The sequence below is a fragment of the Trachinotus anak genome, unplaced genomic scaffold, assembly GCF_046630095.1.
Source record: "Trachinotus anak isolate AG129_WGS33_773 ecotype Australia unplaced genomic scaffold, CSIRO_AGI_Tana_v1 ptg000014l, whole genome shotgun sequence".
NCBI lineage: Eukaryota > Metazoa > Chordata > Actinopteri > Carangiformes > Carangidae > Trachinotus > Trachinotus anak.
Window position 1 is genome coordinate 21,817,772 of NW_027273865.1, and position 20,456 is coordinate 21,838,227.

At 41.2% G+C, this 20,456-nt stretch overlaps 1 protein-coding gene across 3 annotated transcripts in view; it reads left to right on the forward strand.

The window, feature by feature from the left end:
• Positions 1 to 6,786: 6,786 nt before the first annotated feature.
• ssh2a (slingshot protein phosphatase 2a) overlaps positions 6,787 to 20,456 on the forward strand; it is a 29,819-nt gene continuing 16,149 nt past the window's right edge. The window contains exons 1-2 of one of the 3 annotated variants that reach the window (XM_071496479.1): positions 6,787 to 7,001; positions 9,822 to 9,865. In XM_071496479.1, the coding sequence (XP_071352580.1) occupies positions 6,939 to 7,001; positions 9,822 to 9,865 (107 nt within the window). In that variant the 5' untranslated portion in view covers positions 6,787 to 6,938. Of the gene's footprint in view, positions 7,002 to 7,379; positions 7,509 to 9,821; positions 9,866 to 17,350; positions 18,622 to 20,456 lie in introns of those variants that run through there. The other 2 variants (XM_071496477.1, XM_071496478.1) reach the window with 2 other exon arrangements.

A 20,456-nucleotide genomic window follows, 5' to 3' on the forward strand; every position in this document is an offset into this window, starting at 1 on the left:
AATAGGCTATGGAAGCTGTCAGCACGTTGTGGTTGTTTTTACAGGTGTATAGCTTTAGTAAGTAAAGTGATACACCAGAGCTGTTACTGATTTGTTTCTCATTACTTCATCATTATATCACAACAAATCAGAGACAGTAGGTTTAGCAAACAAGTATTTAATCATATCATTCAGACCATATCACGTCCATGTCATCTTCTGATGCATTAGTGAGTGAGATAAACAGAACATCATTTTAACTCATTTTAGACATTTAACCACGATCTGTGTGGAAAGGTGATTTACACAAAATACTATTTGCACATTTACAAAATGCTCCAATGTCTGCCAAAATAAATAGTTTCAAAATTAATGCCACTTGTAGACAAACAATATACTCGTCTTACACCGATGTTTGTCACACTGACAGTTACCTTGACATATTTGTCCTAATAGATTTGTCATATGGGTCACAACTGACACAACTGTAACATTATAGCTCCAGGTTACTTTAGTTTCAAAACTGAATGGACACAGATGGCTGGCAGTTAGCATTCTGAGAAATATGCAATTGGATCAGTTAGGGTAACTTTAAGTGTAACAACATCAATAAAAGGCCAGTTTACTGTTGCTCTACAAGTGGAATTCATTTTAAATCTGTTATTTTTGTGAGGGTCAGAGCGTTTTGTAAATATGCTTTTTTTCCCAATACGAGACCCCTGGGGTCAAGCCAGCCATTAAGGCTAGCTAATGCTAATGTGAATGCTAATGATTCTGCCAACCCCCCAGCTATGATTGTTATGATCTGCTAGCTATGTTATGCTATGATATGGTATGCTATGCTACAGCTACAGCTACAGCTACAGCTACAGCTACAGCTAATGCTAATTCCACAGCTACAGCTAATGCTAATTCTAAAGCTAGCTAATGCTAATGATAAGGCTGCTAGGTAATGTGAATGATAATGCTAATGCTATTGTTAGCCAATGCTAGCAGGAACCAGCTTTTTCGATGTCTGGGCTCATGGCCCCCTGGGGTCGAGCTAGCCACCTCCCCTCCGCTAGCTATATTATGCTGGCTAACTTTTTTTTTTTCCTCTTATCAAAACATTTTATATATTTTTTAATTTGCGACTCTGGAGTCGCCCACCCCAAAGGTTGGGCACAGGGCCAATGGGAGTCGAGGTTGCGGTTCCCAAGGGAGAGGTCAAAGTTCAAGTTTGTGGTGACCTCATACAATGAAGGTTTGGTCTTTTGAATGCAATGTCTCCTAACACCTTAAGCAATTTTCTTTAAATTTGATACAAAGCTTCACCTGGACTCAAAGACAAACTGGTTAGATTTTGTTGAGATTTGTTTAGATTTAACAAAAGTTGTTAATATTTTTTATGACTCTGGATAAACAGGGATGTAATCTGAGACTTGTCTGTTTTTAAATCGTATTTCTAGTCTTTTCATTCAATGACTACATACCATAACCTTTTAATTACTTTAACAGCTTTAAGCTTTATAACTATCAAATGAAAAATGAAAATTAAAACAGTATTCCATTTCCAATGTGGTTACAGGATCACTAGGTTCTCATCCAAGTAGCACTGTTGTGGCAAGTGGACACTGTGGAGCTACTTGTGGGGTTGCTCTGTGAGTCTCTGTTTACAGTTACTGTGTTTATAGACAGAAACAACTCCATTAGCCATCCTCAGTGACTGTGTAATGAGCTGTCAGCTCAGATTTGACATACAGCTTAAGTGAAACAGGACAACCATTGGGATACAATGTTTTTTCTGTGGTAAACATGAAAACAATTACAGTATAATCAGTTCTGGAAAATCATGTTCAGTCTGTATTATGACTTGACAGATTTAAAAGTAGACTGACACAACAGCATGAGTCCCATCCTGACTGACAGAGGTCCCATCTTGACAAAGGTTTCGGTAGACCACATAGTCTGTGTGTGTCTGTGTGCACAACATGATGGTCCCCTGTCATCGCTGATGAATCCTGCAACTGAAGCCCGCAATCAGCAGCTTCAGCTTACAGTCTCGTTGTGTTCATGTGTAGACATACACACAGCATTGCTGAAAGGAGTATCTTCAGCTCATGCCATCTGAGCAGTGAGTTTAGCCAGTGAGTGCACTAGACCCTGAGTTAGCAAAGAAACTTTCAGAGAGGTGCCATTATTTCAGCATGCAGTTGTACTATCGTTCCTCACATCAGCAGTTCTATCTGCCAGGTTTGAAATGAAATTCTGTGGACATTTTTTTAGTTTAATTGCACCTGTGCATATATCGTGTGTGCATCCACACTGTGTGCCAGGGGCTTCTCCTGTATGTGTGTGTGTGTGACTGTGTGTGTGTGTGTCCTTTATTGTGGCAATTTCCTCTGAGCTCCCTTCCCCTGACTGATGGACACATCCTGTGTTTTCTGCCTTGCATTATCGCTGCTGATCTATATTAAACAGTGCAGCAGCGCCAGCGTATTCCTCCACCTCTGCTCTACCTGTCATCTCAGCATCTGCCTGGCTGCCTGCCTGCCAGCTTCTCTCACTATCAGGTGTCTATCAAGACCTCCAGCTCATTTCATCTCTTTTTTTTCAGGTCTCCTATCTTCTTATTTTTTCTTTCTTGTATTTATTTGGGCAAGGCAACCTGGACTGTGTGTTTGTGTGTGCATCAATGTGCATACTCTCTTTTTCAAATGTGTCTTTCTGTGGTTTCTGTCATTTTGTGAAACTCCCCACAGGATCTCATTTGGACTATGATAACTGTCATACTTCATCATAAAGAGTTTACTTTGACTTCCCATTTTCCAGAGAGCAGTTGAGTTTGACATATCTCTCAACTGCCTTTCTTCTTGTCTCCCCTCAGTTCTTGGTGTAAATATTTTCTGACAGCAATCCAGAGGGCCACTCTTCTTTTCTGACAGAAAAATCCTGGCATTTACCTTTCTAACTTGCTCTGTCTGTCCTCTCTCTGTCTCTCTATTTCTTCCTCTACCCAGCCTCCCTGCTGATCCCCTGATACTGCCGCTACCTCTGAAGAACAGGAAATGAAACTCTTTTTTTCCTCCCAATCTGTCACTCCCACCCTTTATCACACAGAAACCTTGATTCCCTGCTATGGCTGTCTCTCACTGCCCTAATGAACTCATTTTGCACGAAGGGAGAATACCATCTTATCTCTCCAGAGAAGGGCCTCTCCTCTATCTGACACACTCTCCCTCTCTCTCTCTCTCTTTTCTCTATTGCTCGCTTCTCCTGCCTTCTTAGTTCATATAATTGTTGTCAAGATACACTGAGAGGACCTTGATCTGTTGTCTTCTCATTACAGGTGATGTGATGAGAAGATGAGGAGCGAGAGAGTGAAGTGATCTTTAATAGTAACTGCTGCTGATTCATTATTCCTGTATTATTAACGTGTGAGTCCAATATGAAGTGCTCATGTGATGTCTTGTGATGACCATGCACTCCTAGAAAGCACAAGAAAACTCTTTGTCTAATATCAGTCAAACAAGTGAGAATTAAGTGGTTTACCAGCAACAAGACATATGAATGTATGTATGTGTATATTTGTAATAATATAATTATACAAATGTATACTTTGTAATGGGGCTAAGATATTCTTCCTCCACCTCTTGGCTGCATTGATAGGGCATGGATGATGGCAAATGGATAGATATAGGTATGTCTTTATTGGGCTCTAGGATCTCAGCCCCTGACCTTTCCTTATCTTTCTCAGTTAATGTGCCTGCTGTGGCTTAAAATTACTGACGTACAGTATCCCCACTTTCTGTTCTCACTCCAAATATGACTAGAAGGGCACTCAGAGAGTGCAAACCTCTTCCAAGGCCAATGTCAAACAACATGCACAAGAAATCATTAAAAAAACCCATTCAAATTCATAGTAAATAACATATAGTGACAAACAACCATGCACACCTACGGGCAATTTAGAGTCAACAGGTTAGCTGACAGGTTAGGATGTGCTAACCACTGCCGTGCCGTACTGCCCACAGGTGTGTCTAATAAAATTGAATGATGTAATTCTGTTCAATACTGAACGTTCAACTTTTATTAAATGCTTAAATTTGTATTATGAAGTTAAAGGTAAAGGTTGTTTTATTTATGCTATTGTAAATGTGATCAGTTTTAACCTGTGAGCAGATCCCCGAATTCTACTTCACTTACCTTCTAATAAGGACAAGAACCCTCTTTATTATTTTTTACTGAAAGTCAATGTAAAGTTACACTGTGGAACAACAGACTGTCTTCGCAAAGGTCAAAGAAGGGTGACTGCAGTTGTGGCTCATAGAAATTAAGTTAGGTGAAGAAAAGCACAACCAAGACAAGAATAAAACATAATACATTACAAAAAAGGTACAATTTTAGATCTAAAGGTCAGGATTTGATCATTTGCTCCTTCTGTCTTATAAGAGCCTCTGTTCATCTAACCACTGCAGTCTTCAGCGGAAGCTGATTTTATTTTTAATGGGCTTATATCCCCCCCTGTTGGTTTGAAGGAGTATCAAGACGTTAACGTGAGAACAGCTTGTTTTGAAGAGATCTCACCACTGGGGGGACTAAAGCTCCATACAGGAGGAGAATGAGGTGATCAGGGCGTGGACTCAGGATGGAAGAAAAAAAAACCGAATAATTTAAGCAATGAACGATGACATCATCATTAGATTAATTTTTTTTTTTTACTAAAACCACCCCGGACTGGGTGAAAAAAAAAGTCAGAGTCAGAGTGAATGTGCACCAGAATGGTGAAGCATATCAGTGAATCACTACAGACTGCAGAGATTTTGTCTATAGTTTTATTTCAATTAGCATTTATTTAATAATTGCCTACATCAAACTATAGTGGGCAAGTAGCAAAATCAAAATGTGATTTGCCTATTGCTTTTATTCTTTCCCTTTATATACACTCTCATATACACAACCAACCTCCCTCTCTCACATACACTCACACACAGTGCCTGTGATCCAGACTCCTGTGAGGAGCAGAGCTTTAATGATAAGGAGGATTGTCTTTAGTCCCATTGTTTCTGTCCTGGCATAAGTCCCTGAAGTAGCCTCATCCTCTACTCTAATCCTAATCTTGTTTTCTCCTTCACACCTGCTTCCTCAGTCTCTCCCTGCCTGCTGTGTTTATTTGTTCGCAGAGGGTCTATTTTTTCTCTCTTCCTCTTTTGCCCTCTGTATGACTCCCTCTTCATCCACTCTTTTCTCATTCATCTTGTTTTAATAAATGCTAACTCTTTGGATATTGTGTTTTCAGATGAGAAGGGTCTTCTCTACTGCCCAAATGTTATGGACACACAGGCACAAACGCACATTTTGTCTCCACTTTAAGCAGAAATGGGATATTACCCCTAGAATTGAAAACAAATAGAGGACAATTCATTCATACACAGCTGCTCAATCACACAAACAGTGTCTAAGGCCTAATGGGCTACACCCAAACTGTGGGCCTGGATATGGAGGGGGGAGGATGAGGGAGTCATCAATCATTCTGCCACTTCTTTATTTGCAATCATTTCTGCCGTGTGCTTTCTCTATTTATATCTCCTCTCTCTTCCTCTGATTTTCTCATCATTTCCTTTCATGCTCTTCAAGTGCAAGGCAATCACAGCTTTTTCTGTGCACTACCTAAGTACCTCCTAATCAGTTTGTCTTATTGTCCCTCTCTTCTTCTTCCTCTTCTCCTGTGCACACTAAGGTTTATTGGATAATCAATAAAAAGGAAGGGGGAGAAAAAGATGGAGGATGGGGAAGGAACGCCGAGGAGGAGAGGGAGAGGAGGCAATGACCCAGATAATGCAATGGACTGAATCAAAATGAGCCCTCACATCCATCTACACCTTCCTCTCTGTCCCCAACACCCACTCCATCCTTGAACATCTACTCTGTGTAAAAAAAAATTTAATAAAGTGTAGTGACCATGAAAAGTCATGGGATAGATACTTGCTTTGTGATTTGACACCTGACATCAAGGCTCTTCAAAATATGGGTTGTATTAGGATGTTGTATATCTCCTCTCATCTTTCACTTCCTTCATGACCCATGTCTGACTTTCCTTTCCCCATCATCCTCCACACTCACACCCCTACACCCACCCACCAACCCACCCCAACACATGCACACACACACACACACACACACACACACACACACACACACCTCCCCCACCACCACATCTCATCTCCCAGGAGAGGTGGGTGACTGAAAAACATGGAAGCACTGAAATGTAAGGTCAGGTCGTGTACCGCAGCAGATCCTGTGCAGAAACAGATAGGAACAGAGTGATGCATTATTCATAGTGTTGTATGTCACCTATCTAATCCCTCAGTGCACACACACCAACACACACATACACATGTACTGTAGCTACAGATAAGTATCAATCTTTATTATTTTCAATTTAATTGAACGACTGGTTGTGATCTTTGGATGAATGGTAGTGTAAGTATTCATCAAACACCCAGCAACCCCATTTGACAGCTGGTTGCCATAGCGCATGCGCTTGACCGGCAAGGCCGTCTCAGTGGTATTAAGCCAACCGGCGTTAGAAAAGCCAATATCGGAAGTTGATATTTACCTGCCAAAATAAAAGCACATTGTCCGCTCTAAAGGACGCATGGGTTGTTAAAAGGGTCGCTAAACCCACAAAAAGACCAGATTAAGTATTTTATGGTTTATAAATACGCACTGAAATCTGAGCTCTCAAATGTATTATTGTAGATAACTCGGCATTTCCTAAATGCAATTTTTATTTTGAAAAAAGCAACGACCGGATATGCTCAATAATTCTGCCGCACTTCAGACTACAGGGCAACTAAGCAACGGACAGAGAAATAACCCCGGGAGTGCGGTGTATTGTAGTTTCTGCCGAAATAAATGTCTGGTGTCCCAGTGTCTCACTGTCCGATGTGACCGAGGTCTGAGCAGCAGCAGCCGGGATGGCGCTGGTCACCGTCCAGCGGTCGCCGACACCGAGCACTACCTCCAGCCCCTGTGTGTCAGTAAGTGTCCGTGAACTGGCTTGACATTTTGTTTCAGTTTAGTTATTCTGTCACCGCCAGACTGCCGTGAACGCTAGTGCTGTTTTCACCGCTCCGGGCAGATGTATATGGGTGGCTAATTTAGCTGCTAGCATCATACTGCATCCTGAAAGTAGTTTCTCACAGTCCCGCAGCGAGATGCAGGCGTGGCTTCCAAGTTATTTAGCTTTGCGCAAAGTTAACTCAGCAAACCAACTCTAACTTAGCGAAATGATGCTAGCAGTTAGAGCTCATGTTTGCTAACTCACTTCATCCCGTCTCATAAACTAACGGTGTTCTCCAACCGCAGTAGTAAAGCAGTAAAAGTAGTCATTAGTAATGTTAATTCTATGATTGTAAACATGTTAAGCTGCTATGTGTTGCTGTGTCTTAATTGCCAGTCGTGTGAGCACCATAACTACAAATTGGCCCCTATTACCAGTGGTTAATGGATTGACAGTGAAGGGGGAAGAGCTGCCTGGAAAGCAGGTTAGTGTGACAGGCCTGTCAGACGGCATTGGACGCAGTGGGACAGTCCTCTTATCCCCTCTGACACTTTGAGGCTCCCCTTGTCTGCTTATAAGCTCTTGACACAGATCCAGGCAGAGGTGGTGGTCTGACAGCCACAGATAAGACGTATGCAGTAATAATGATGCCTTCATCCATTACTAGATGTTAAAAGACACATCTTATTGCTGAAACTCAACTCTTCAACGTTTTGCAACAAATGACTGTGGTCCAGGTATCAAGGCCAGTCTGATGGAGAATCACATGGGACAGCCGTGCAAATTACAGTGAATAGAATAGGAAAATCCCCAGCAGGGATATTGTTGACAAACATCAGAATCATATCATGTAGAACTATGCTGGCAGTGGGGAAATTTAATTAAAAAACCCTCAGAGAACATCATGAATGGAGTCATTTACAAAACACAAAAACATAATTACGGCATAATTCTTGATGGCATTACAGTTCAGAGCTTTCCTTTGATTATTGCTTTTGGCGACATTTGAACACATGTCCATTAAAATCCTGGATCAGTCTGTGCCAGATCAAAGAAACGGCACACATAAGTTGTGATTTAAGATTAATTTATAACTCTGACATCCAACAGTGAGGGTTTGTAGCTTTGAGGCTGTGAAAGGATCCCATGCTGAGATTACCAGCTGCTTGTCATGAGACCCATTCCTGATGGGAAGCAGCCATGTGAGATGTCTGGTGCTGGGTGGGGGGGGGGGGGGGGGGGGGGCAGGAACCTGGGAAAGGGACAGAAGAAAAGAGCAGTATGTGGAGGGAAGAGCTGAGAATGAGCTGCTAAAAGAAAGATCAACAATCATGAAAGCCACAGCTGGAATGCCATTGCCACTTGAGAATATTTGTGATAGGCTTTTTCCAGTATGCTGCCCCCCAAGCATGTTAACAGCGCTTTCACAAATTTAACACAGATTATTGACCCATCGATTAATGCAGCTAGCATTATTTGCCTTCAGCACAGTGGGGAATGGACACCCTACAGTGGTAGTGTTCGGCAGTCTGCCTAGCAGCACACCAAATCCCCTGTTTTCATTGGCTATAAGACCACTCCCTACACATCTATGCAGTTGCACGGTAACCATGGAGATCAGCCTGTACATTATACCCTAACCATGGCCAGGTTTATTGGCGTATGTTAGTTTAATCACATAGTGGAAGTATACAGCACATCACATCAGTAGTGTGTGTGAGTGCTTTGCAGAGGTGTAATGATATACTGGTATCACACTTTCCTTTGAAATCTGCTGAGCTATGCATTTTGTCATGTGTGCGTGTGCAGGGAGGGTCCATGCATGGAGTCCTATTTCTTCTGTGTCACCATATTTTGTCTTGAAGACAGGCTGTTGGGCTGATGATGCAGAGAGCATTTTTCAGCCAGCTGCCTCTCCACGCCTAATCACATCTGTGGTGGCAGACACAGGAATAGATGAACTCTATCCTTCCTCCTCAAGCCTCTGCTCCTCCTGACCTATACCGCATCCAGCTCTCAGCCTAATCTTCCTCATCCGTCGTGGTCTTTACTCATCTTTCATCAGCACTAGCATTAGCATCTTTATTATTATTGTTCAGTTTCCCATGTCTGCGCACATCTCTGTGGGTCCATACGTACAGTTTGTGTCTTATGTTTTGCATATATGTGTGTGTGATTTGACCAGGATTGACAGATTGATGCCAAAGAGAAAGTTCCTGAGTTTTGTGAGGGATTACTGAAACAGGCTGGGATTAAAAGTGTGTGTGTGTGTGTGTGTGTGTGTGTGTGTGTGTGTGTGTGTGTGTGTGTGTGTGTGTGTGTGTGTGTGTGTGTGTGTGTGTGTGTGTGTGTGTGTGTGTGTGTGTGTGTGTGTGTGTGTGTGGTGAACGATGCTGGTTGTAGTGGTGGGGGAGGATGATTGCATTTTGGAAAGATACAGAGAGGCGAGGGCACAGACACACAGTCTGTTTCAGCCTTATCCCTGGTCCCTGCTCTGAGCCTCAGTTAGAATACCACGCCGGCCCTGCCTTGTGACTGAAGTCACAGATGAAAGGCTTGATGCAGCCGGCCTAGCTGCCAGACAGTTTAACTCTCTTTTAATGCAAGGTTAATTGAGTCTGACTCAGCATATGATGCAAATAGCCACCCAAGTCTCTTTGGTCAATGTGATACAGTGTTTTTTTTAAAAAATGTTAGCTGCTGATACCAAGGCTGATGTGAAATAATGCAGGTATTGAATATTAATCTCTGTTTTTTGATGGTTTTTTTTTTAAATCTTCTCTGTCTGTCTCTCTAGGAGTCGGGCAGTGGTGAGGATGATCGCCGTTCCCAGCCCAGGAGGTGAGACCACTTCCTGTTTTTCATACTCTGTCTCCAGTTTCCTGGAATATCTCTTGTGCTTCAGTTCAGTTACATCTCTAGAATCTGTAAATTGGGACTCAGGCCACTAGGGGGAGGCTGAACATCAGATTTACAGTGTTCTCTCAATTACTGAATCAATTATTGTTAGTATGAGTCTACTTAAATTGTGTTTTCCATTAGTAAAGGTAAGTTTCCTCATTCCTTTTCTCATTGTCATTTTGTACTTTTTCTACCATGTACCCTGTTCAACAAGCACCTTACTACTACAGTGGTATCAATAATAATAATAATAATAATGTACTAGAATAACACTTACATTGGACATTTTTCTGCTTTGCTTTAGGTTGCTATAAGCACATTTTCCTGATTATACTTACATAGTTTTACTTGAGTGACACAAATACAGTATTTTATATAGTGTTGTTAGTAAAGGAACTGATAATTACTCTACCGCTGAATGTCGTTTAGGAAACACCAATACCTCAGTACAACTAATTAATATAAATTATTGTGCAAATGTATACACATTTATAGATATTTGTGCCCTTTTTTGCCCACAGTAAAATTCACAGTCTCATTTGAGGATTATGCCAAAGCAACTTGTTTGGCACAAACTGTGTTTTTTTTTTCATGCTGTGAACAAATAGTGTCTTTGTAAGTACTTTTGTCAATATTATGTCGGTCCACTGATGTCACAGCTGGGGTTGATTTGCATGGTGGTCTCCGTTTTGGTTGTGGTTGAGTAGATGATTTACTTTTGACGTGTGTAATTGTATCTTCATAAAAGACAAGTGCGTCACCACTGTTTTTGTTCTTTTGTTTAGATGACTCAGGTGGCCATGTCACTGTGCAGGATTCTGGGCCAAGGCCCTATACAGAATTTGAATGAAATTTATATACTTGGCAGAGGCTTTGTGTTTGTGTGAATGTGGGTTTTACCTACTATGTGCCCATAACGTTGTCTTCGCTGTGCTGAAGGCTCACAGAGAGTCTCTATCAATTCACATGTTATCCCTACACCACATGATGTCTGTAGAGACAATAGCACACAATCATTAAATAGGGAGTGGAACATCAAAGCTTTAACAGCCTTTCTATCTTTAATGGACTTTGTAAGGGGCTTTTGTTGACTAATCTAAGCTTTGAAGTGCAATCCAAACAGTCAGGCTTTGTCATTTGATTTTCTGTGTAAAGCTCTTAATGTATGTTATTAGTAATAACTCATATTTTTTGGCCACCACTTTATATCACTGTTGGTGCCGTCTAAAATAGGAGATAATGAGATGCTGCAGCAAGACTTGACAGATGCACACCTACTGCGTTCAGCTCAGCCAAAGACAGTTTGATATCGTTCCCTGTAAGGCCATTGCAGACAGGTCTGAGTGAAAATTTGCTATCAAGTCAGGAGGCTGTAAATATCACATGCAGAGCAGAACTGCATGCTTGACACAAACTATAAGATATTTGTCAGAAACCCTGTAGATAACAACAGATGATGACATTTCAACCAGAGTCCAGATCTCAAAGAGTTACCTGCCAGTCTGTACCAGGGTTGTCCCATCTTTGAGTGGTGAAGCACAGTTCCTCTCTGAGGCACGGAGATTGAACTTCACTACTGGGTCACTTTGTTTTTCTTCGCCCTTAGGCTTTGGTTAATGTCCAGGATTACTCTCAGATTTCATTCATGTGTATCTTAGACCCCCTTGCACTTTATGGACCCAGCGAGATCTTGCTTGGCAAAATCAATCCGAGAAAAAAAGCTGCTCAGGCTCCTATGGGTCCACTCTTGTTAGTCCTGAGCTCATTCACACAGCAGGGTATTGTGCACTAACTGTCAGGCCCAAGACTTTTTTATTCTGCACACATGCATTGCTAACAAAACCATAATTAGCAATTCTCAGCAGCTTCTTGAGCTGATTGCATCTATAACTGGCACAGTCTGACAACAGTCACAATTAAGAACATGTATTTGGATGTCTTTGAAGGTGTCTTTTAAGTTCTTCCAGAAGCTTGTGGTGGAGCAGGGAAATGTAGTGGTCGGTGGTAGCAATGCTGTATCTACACTACTGGATATTTAACAAGACAGAAATGTAGTAAAGCTTTCGATGTTTTATATTCTCTATTCCCCACACCAGGATACATACTGACACCAAAATCAAATCACTTCTTCTTTGACCAATAGCCTCACTTTCTGCCAAATTGTATTCGTATTTATTGTTCACTTCCAAGTTTCTGAGATGTCCTACTTTCCAAAATTTGGACAAACTGGTCTAAGAACATGACCTCATTGGCGACAGTAATAATACTGAAAACCCAGACAAACCTTAAAATACTAATTTCAGTTTATAAACGCAACTGGTCCAAGATGAGCCAACTGCCTCATGTTTAGTGCCTATACTGCATGAAACTTGTGCAGTAAGAGAGTGGAGTTGAGCCTAATGTGGAACATGCTAGAAAAGATTTTGGGCAAAGTCACACATATTTGATAAGTGAAACGTGACATCACTCCTGCAAGCTTTTGACACACCCCAGTCGTGCCTAGAAGGACATGTGGTCCCAATTATCTGTTAGGTAATACATCAGACCAGCAGCAGCTGGTGAAGTCATGTCCATGGATGTATACACACACACACACACACACACACACACACACACACACACATACACATACACATAGAGCTTATTCCCCATATGCCTAACATTATTATAGTCCTGTTTTACCATTTGGCTCAGTTATGTAGCTCGCCATTTGCACAGCATTGGCACAAACCCACACACTCGTGATGACATCCAGGGTGCAACGAAGGGCCTTGCTGAGTGACCCCTAATGCGTATTACATAAGAGCTGAGGTCCAATTAACTGTCTCCTCCCCACCGTACATATGGACTCAAGTAGCAGTAAGGCCCAATATATCGTATAGGGGCCCTGAGACTGGGGAGCTTTGGTTTTTGCAGCGGTGCAGTAATATTTTCACTCTGTCTCAATTTCTAGCTCTTCTGCGGTGTCTTTGTCTCTTTTCTCTTTCACTTATTAAGTGGACTACTCATTGACTCACACCCTGTATCGTCCTCTCATTCCCCCTCTCTTTGTAACCATCTCTTTCACGCAGACGCACACAAACAGCTGTCTGTACCCACTGCACCACACCAATGAAGTATAATGTTACTGCAGTACAATAATGAATCTCTGCCACACACTGCTGCCTCACGACTGACACTGTCAAGGACACTGCTAGAAAACCTTTTTTTCTAACCAGAGTTATAAAACCAACATTTGATGGTTTTTTTCTACTGTAAATATTTAAATGTTTGGAAAATAGTGATAAGTTTTGTTATGCTGAAGCTGCTGCACAAAAGAGGTGCTTCCTACCCCCACTTCTGACTGTCTGCAGGGCTATCAGGTGACATGGCACAGCTGTCAAATGTCGCAGGATCGCAAGATTGAGACATAATGTTCATATGGTAACATCTATTACCAGTTTAATTTCTGGTAATAGACCTTTCATAAACTTAATCAGTGAATATGTATTTGCTTTAAGCCCTGTGCACAATAATATCTTCAGTGTGGTGGATTGAATGTGATTGCAAAGATTGGGCATAAGACATACTGTGCAACAGAAACATAATGAGAAATAAAAAGAAGGAACGAGAAGAAGAATGAAAAATTACAATCAAGAAGTTCCTGTGAGAGAGCAAGGCTAAAATGTATGCCATGAGTATATTGAACCGTGTTGTCTCTCAGTGTCCACTTTTTGCAATGATGTTCAACTTGTGTGTTTCTCAGGCCACTAATCCGATATCTTTGCATAACGTCTAAGTCTTACACTTGTTACCCAAGCACAGAGGTGCGGAGAGCACATTCTATTTTAGAACGAAAGCCGAGGGCAAACAATGGAAAAGGGAAATAGGTTTTAAAAGGTGTTCATGCTGCTAAACAGCATTAGTATTGTAAAAGCACACATGTAATGGCCCACTTGAAATGTCAGTGCCAAAGTGACAGTCCTTGCTTTCAGTCCTCTTCTCTGTTTGATCTGCAGTTCATTGAGTGCCAGTATGAAGGAGAAATTGCTGCCAAGTTGAGCCTGTGTCAGTGGATTGTACCTACTGTGGTCAAACTAGGCTGGGAGGAGAAAAGCATGTGTGAACAAAGAAGAGTGGTGTTTAGTTGTTCTCTCTCTGACCTTGTTTGTCCATTGTCTCCCTATTGTACAGCATTTCCTTTTACAGAATGCAGTACAGGTCATTTTATTGTTTGATTTGAGCAGAGGTCTGTGCTATAGTGTAGGCTGTTTCTTTAGAGTAATATTAGTTAAAGGATTGGATTATTGGACAGAGAGAGAGAGACAGGAAGTATGGGAGAGAGAGTGGATGACATGTAACAAAGGGCCCGGGCTGGATTTGAACGCAGGCCGCTGCGGTAATGACTGGGCCTGCATGCTATGCACTCTACCAGGTGGGCCACCAGGTTGCCCTGACAAGAGGCACTACTGAGAATGTGGATCTCTGAGAAATAGTATGAAACATTACTTAACATCGGCAGGCTAACCTAATACATTCTGACTGTAGGCCGGTCAAAATAATTAGCTCTACAAGCCTCTTCTTGCACTGTTATATCCATATTACAGTGTGGACTCATGCATCAGCTCTGACCCAGATGAACACAAGCAGAGCAGGTTCCTCAGGCCAACACTTTAATGGGTGCTGCAAGAACAAAGGGTGCAGAAGAAGGAAGGAAAGGGTGCAGTAAAGAATACTAACCCGAGGGCTAACTGTCCTCATGTGGAGACAAGCCTCTTGAGGTTTATAGGGTGTTCCTCAGTCATTTACACCCAACACAAGATACCACACCTGTCGTCGGTCTTCCTACACCTGCCGTTAAAATACAGAATACTCCCTGTCCTAGATTAGTGACTACATGGGCATATACAGTATATCTGTTTCCCACCACTAAAAACAGAGACTGTATATGGGGCACAAAGTTATACATTCTGCATTTCATACACAAAATGTAGGTTATGTGGCACAAAAGGATATTGTGTGCTCAAAAGGTGACACAGTATTTTTTCATACAAAGGCTCACAAAGTTCACTTATGTTACAACTTAAAATAGTAAGCATTTAAGAATTATAATTAATCTGCCGTATAATCATTATCTTTATTCTCTGGTATAACAGTGAAATTTGACAAAGAACATTCATTTCAAAATCCAACATATGTCTCTCCATAGTATGGAAAAATGATTAGTATTATTATTATTATTATTATTATTATTATTATAAAATCACCCAAGATAAAAATTTATCTTGGGAAAATTACTTCTTTAGGGTCTCAAACCAAGAATAGGTGTTGAGCTAGTGTTTTATTAGCTGCAGTATATGTTTGGTTACTGTACACAGGCTACTTCTGCTAACGAATCTCTCTTTGTCTTATCTGGCCGTTGTGAGGGCTCCCTGTTTCTTCAAGGTTAAGTGCTCCTATCGCAGCTCAGTGGGCTGAGTAGTCAGCAAACATTTGAACTTAAGGCGTTGTAGTCCAGGCTGTTCTTTGCTTTGTTTTCAATCTTGAGAAGTGTTTTTATATTGCTTGTTTGGAGGTTTTTGTGGCTGGTGTTTTTAGCTACTGCCACAACTCCAACAAGCCTCTCCTCCTTCAGAAATAGTTGGCATTTTAAGATGGAAGATAAATGTTTGTTTTCAAGATACCGTAAGCAACACTGCAGGTTAGATGTGTTGTATATTAGTTAGATGTGTGGGTTCTGTAAAATTTTCCACATCTCTGTTGTAAAAACTTAATTGTAATTTTTAACTTTTCATTTTACCTTTAATTTTACTCTAAGTTTATTCTTCTATTTATATTCAAGTGTCTTATTCTCACTCTTTTTTAACACTCTTTTCCTTCTTCCTATGTTACTGTTTTTCTCCTATTGTAGCAGAGAGTGCTAACAGTAGCCCATTTCCAACTCAGTACATGGTAAACAGCTGGCTTCATGCAATGGTGGTTTCAATCTAGGAGGACTCCCATTCACACACAAACTTACACACACTTTTAAGTGTACACAGCTCCCTACATACAGCATTGCTGACCTGCGTGTTTCTGCCCATTCTCATGAAGTGAAAGACGAAGACCTATAGCGGAAGAGGATTGTGCAACTTGTCCAAGGCTCTGCTAAACACCACAACAGACTCTTGTGTTACCAGCCCACAGTCAAATGAGTTCCTACTGAGTGCTGGTAAATTTGACGACACTAAACAAAACCACATGACAAGAGCACTGGAGCGTCTGCGTGTGTGTGGTTTTGTGGTTGCAGTTACTGACAGAGCTCACTGGTCAGCCTGCCCTGTGATGCAAGAGTTGTCATTAGGAAGGTGAGAGGAGATGAAGTGTAGCGTGACGGTAGGAGTACAGGTGTTGGTGTGTTTGTTTCATATGTGATGCAATCAGTGGAGTCTAGTGTTAAATATGCACAGATGGTGCAAATTCATTGTCTTCTGGAAAATGTCCAATGCAGAAGGAGAAGCCTCCTGAAACAGTACATCATTAATTATTAAGGAAAATATTTAGAATACATCTTAAAATGTTTTTAGAGCATTTAAATTGTTGTAGAATTGCTGAGCACACTGTGAAAATTTAAAATGAGCCATGCATGGATTGTTTATGTTGAGTTAAGACATGTAAACACAAAAAAATCTGGGCAAAAAAGTAAAAAGAAACTGCAGTGGTGAAATGCCAACATATTTTGAAGGTAATTTAGAAACAGTGTCACCATTGCATTTTTGTTGACTTTCAACTAAAATGACCCATTCAGCATTTTTCAGAGAAGGACACAACATAACATATAAACTTCTAAAAATTCTCATGTTACACATTAAATTTAACTTGCATGTGAATTGGTTGAGATACTTTAACTAGAAATTATTAATCTGATTCATCTTCTGCCTAGGCCTTCATATACTGTGGTCATTTTAGGATCAGCAGCAAGTTCATTTCCAGTTTCCTCACAGCTCAGGAGTGTTCATAGACAACACACACATAATGTGCAGAACACAGGGCTGGGAAGTTTGTGAACACTCCAAACGTCGTATAACAACATATTTAATAGTGACCTATTTCTCAGTCAAACTCCCTATTGTTAACTGCTGTCTCAAGAAAACAGCTAAAACATAAAGCAGACCTTCCATAAACATTGTTATGAAGCTGAGCTGCATTACATAGAGGTCATTTTGCTACAGATGTTATAGTTTAGAATTTAGGCCACTTAGCACAAGCAGTGTGAAAGATGGGGGGGGGGGGGGGGGTTAACAGTGTTTTTCAAATTGTTGTCAGCTTACATAGGCCCTTATATGTTGGCACGCCTGTAGAATATAAAACACTTAATAGGCTATAAAATGAGTCAAACATGATGTCCATCTTGTAGCTTGGAGTATGTCATCTTAGACTTGATATCCACTGACGAGCTTAATGAAAAGGTGAACCCCCCCCCCAAGACTTTCTTGATAAGACAGGCTCCAGTGTATCTCCACTGTACCCAGATACTACAGGCCAGAGGCTGAATATCCTCTGCCTGTGTCTCATCTGCTCTTGCTCCTTATGTAACCCAGGCACAAGGTTTGTGTTGGGAGAAATGGGTGGGGAGAGAGTCTCCTCAGTGAGCTGACTGCCAAACCAAAAGCCCATGTGGGTTTAATTGACTCCGTTACATGAGTTTAATGAGCGCATCCTCTGTTGACCTTCTTGAACTAGGACACTCAATCAGCTTTTGGAAAGCAGTTTATTCTAACAAATTTTAACAAATTATTAGAATTACTAAAACCTATTATCCTGACCTACAGTTTTATATAGTCTAACATGGATGGGCAACCTTGCGCCGTGTAGTACCAAGAGTATGCAAAACAACAACAAAACACTACAGGCAATACATTTACAGATAAGCACTCCCTCTATTATCAGGAAGGAGGAAGTCAACAGTCTGATCACCTGTTGGAGTAAACACCTGCACGGCGCAGGGTTTCATGAGTTTTGTATACAAACGTTTTGCCCAAGCAAGCGTCGATGCGGAGGCGCTGCCAGTGTGGGCGGTCGGGCCTGCCTGTTCTCATTGGCTCCCCGCTTTTCCCAAAAACACGTGTCTCCAGCTCCACCCTCCTATGACTTCTCCGGAGAGAGTTTGACCGACACATATGAGTCAGTACTGTACATGGTGAAGGGTAGCGTGTTTTCTAACGGGGACAAATAATGTTTTGAAAACGGTACGGAAACTTATTTAAAATGGGAATAGCTTTCGCTTTATTAGGACATGTTGGGCAGCCGGGCGTTGCTGTCGGGAGTAGGAACCCAATGTGCGAGATTTAGTTGGCTTTCCTAATTTATTGCAACAGAATTACGGTTTGGAAACGTCTCATTTCTTTCTTTTTTCTTTTTTTTTTTTTTTTTTTTTTTGCGGTGCCTATTTCGTCATTTTCTATTGTATTACGGTTGTTAAAACCCGAAGGAAGACAGCTGTTCACCTCCTTGCCATGCCCGAGCACATGACTGCGTGAGAGGAGTAAAAGTTCTCCCTCGGACCAAGAACACCTGACACCCTCCGCCCTCTGCTCTCACCACGCCGGCATGACCCTGGGCGCTGTGTCCGGTTCCGACACCTCGTCGGCGGTCAGCTTCTGCTCCTGCTGCGGGGCAAAGATGGTGCCCTACTTCAGCGACGACGCGGTGGTGTCAAAAAATCAGATCAACCAGCTGTAAGTTTGAAAAAAAAGCGGCAACTTTTCCACATATTCTCTGGAAAAAGCTGTAGTTTGTTTTATTCAGTAAAATAATAATTTATTACTGCAAACGCAGTATTACATAGTAGATATAACAGGGGCGCAGTGACGGTTCCATAAAGTACAAGGGTCTCCATTCAGACGAGATATAACCACAGCATCTGATCACACATGAGCACAACTTCACTCTGGGTATTTGAAATTGATTTGTTGTATATGGACATTCAGACGTGCAATACTGTATTTAAATATTGACTAAATGGTAGTTTACGTATTTTGAGGTACTAGAAATAAAGTGACAAACTTCAGCATCCTCTGTAACTGTGAGTAAGCTGACACATTCGTAACACTTTTGCAACATCAGTGTCAAATGTATTTCCTGGTGACGTTGCAGGCTCTTACTCATGTTGCTGCTCCCTTTTGTCCTTACTAAGACATAGTGGCTCTGAATGTAGTGTGAATCATCCTACCTGCTTCACAGGTCCAGACACACACACAGCTGATAGAGGGAAACCACATTGCTCCTGAATTGGAATATACAAATAACCTGAGGGCCATATCAATTTATTTTTTTGACCCTCCTTTTTTGATTCTCCAAGGCTGGGACATTGTTCAGCACAGGAGCATTTGGAGTGATAATTATGGTTGTAATTATGTTGGAATTAAGAAGTTTGAATATAATCTTTAATAAACAGTCACCAACATTTTTAAGACTTTGTATATTTTTGTATGAAATGTGTTTAAGCATAAACTAACAACTCATGCTAATGTCTGAGGTCTCTGACTCATCAAAGATGATGTTTTTTATGACAGTAGAACTCCTTGTAACGCAGTACTAGGCTAGCTGGAAATGCTCAAAAGAGTGGTCACTGTTAGTAGACTGAACTAAATATTAGATATGTTTTGAGATATATATTATCTTTGTCGAGATGTAAGGGAGTTACTATTAATGTGCCTTGCAGTGATCTTATCTGTGATCTACAGTGTCTACAGACATCAAGGCAAAGTGAGGCAAAGGAATTTTTTTGCTTGTGAGGTGTTTAAGGATTTAGTTGACTTGTCTATGCGGTGAAGACAAGTCTGCCCTTCAGGACAGATCAAAGGCTAGTGTGTTCCAGTGTTTCCAAGCTCTCATGAGGAGCTGGCTCAGATAAGCTTAGCAAACTTTAGGGCAGGGGCATAATCAATGCATAAATTACTGCAACTGGATTAAAAGATGATCAAATCAACATATCAAATTTTCCACAACATCAGTTTATTTAGTTCTACTGTCTTTCTTTTCTGTCGTTTTGTAACATTTTTGTGCAGTCAAAAATTGGTTGTGCGCTGCATGAGAATTGGCGTGCTGTCTCAGGAACGTCAAGGACAGCCTATGTCTTGGTTGCATTGTTTTTCAGCTGTTCTACACGTGATTGTACAGTGAGGAGGTTGAGTAAACAGAACATTTACTCTTTATTATGACTGCACCCAGTTTTTAAGGAAATGTGTTTTGTTTTTTTTTTATATCATGAGTTTGCACAAGGGAGGTTTATGGTAAGAAGTTATTGCAATACACGCACGGTGCATACTGGCAGGCGTGTCTGTTTATTAAATGGCAGCAGATGTGGGAATCTTCTGACTTCCTGGTTGTGATGGTCACATTGCATGATGCTTGTTGGTTGTTTTTATCACCACTCCTTTGTATTGCGCAGGATGGGCAAGGGCACTTATCACAACACAGGGGATTTTGGCATCCTTTGATTTATGGCGCCTACTGAGTGGGTGTGTGTGTGTGTGTGTGTGTGTGTGTGTGTGTGTTATTGTGTGTGTGT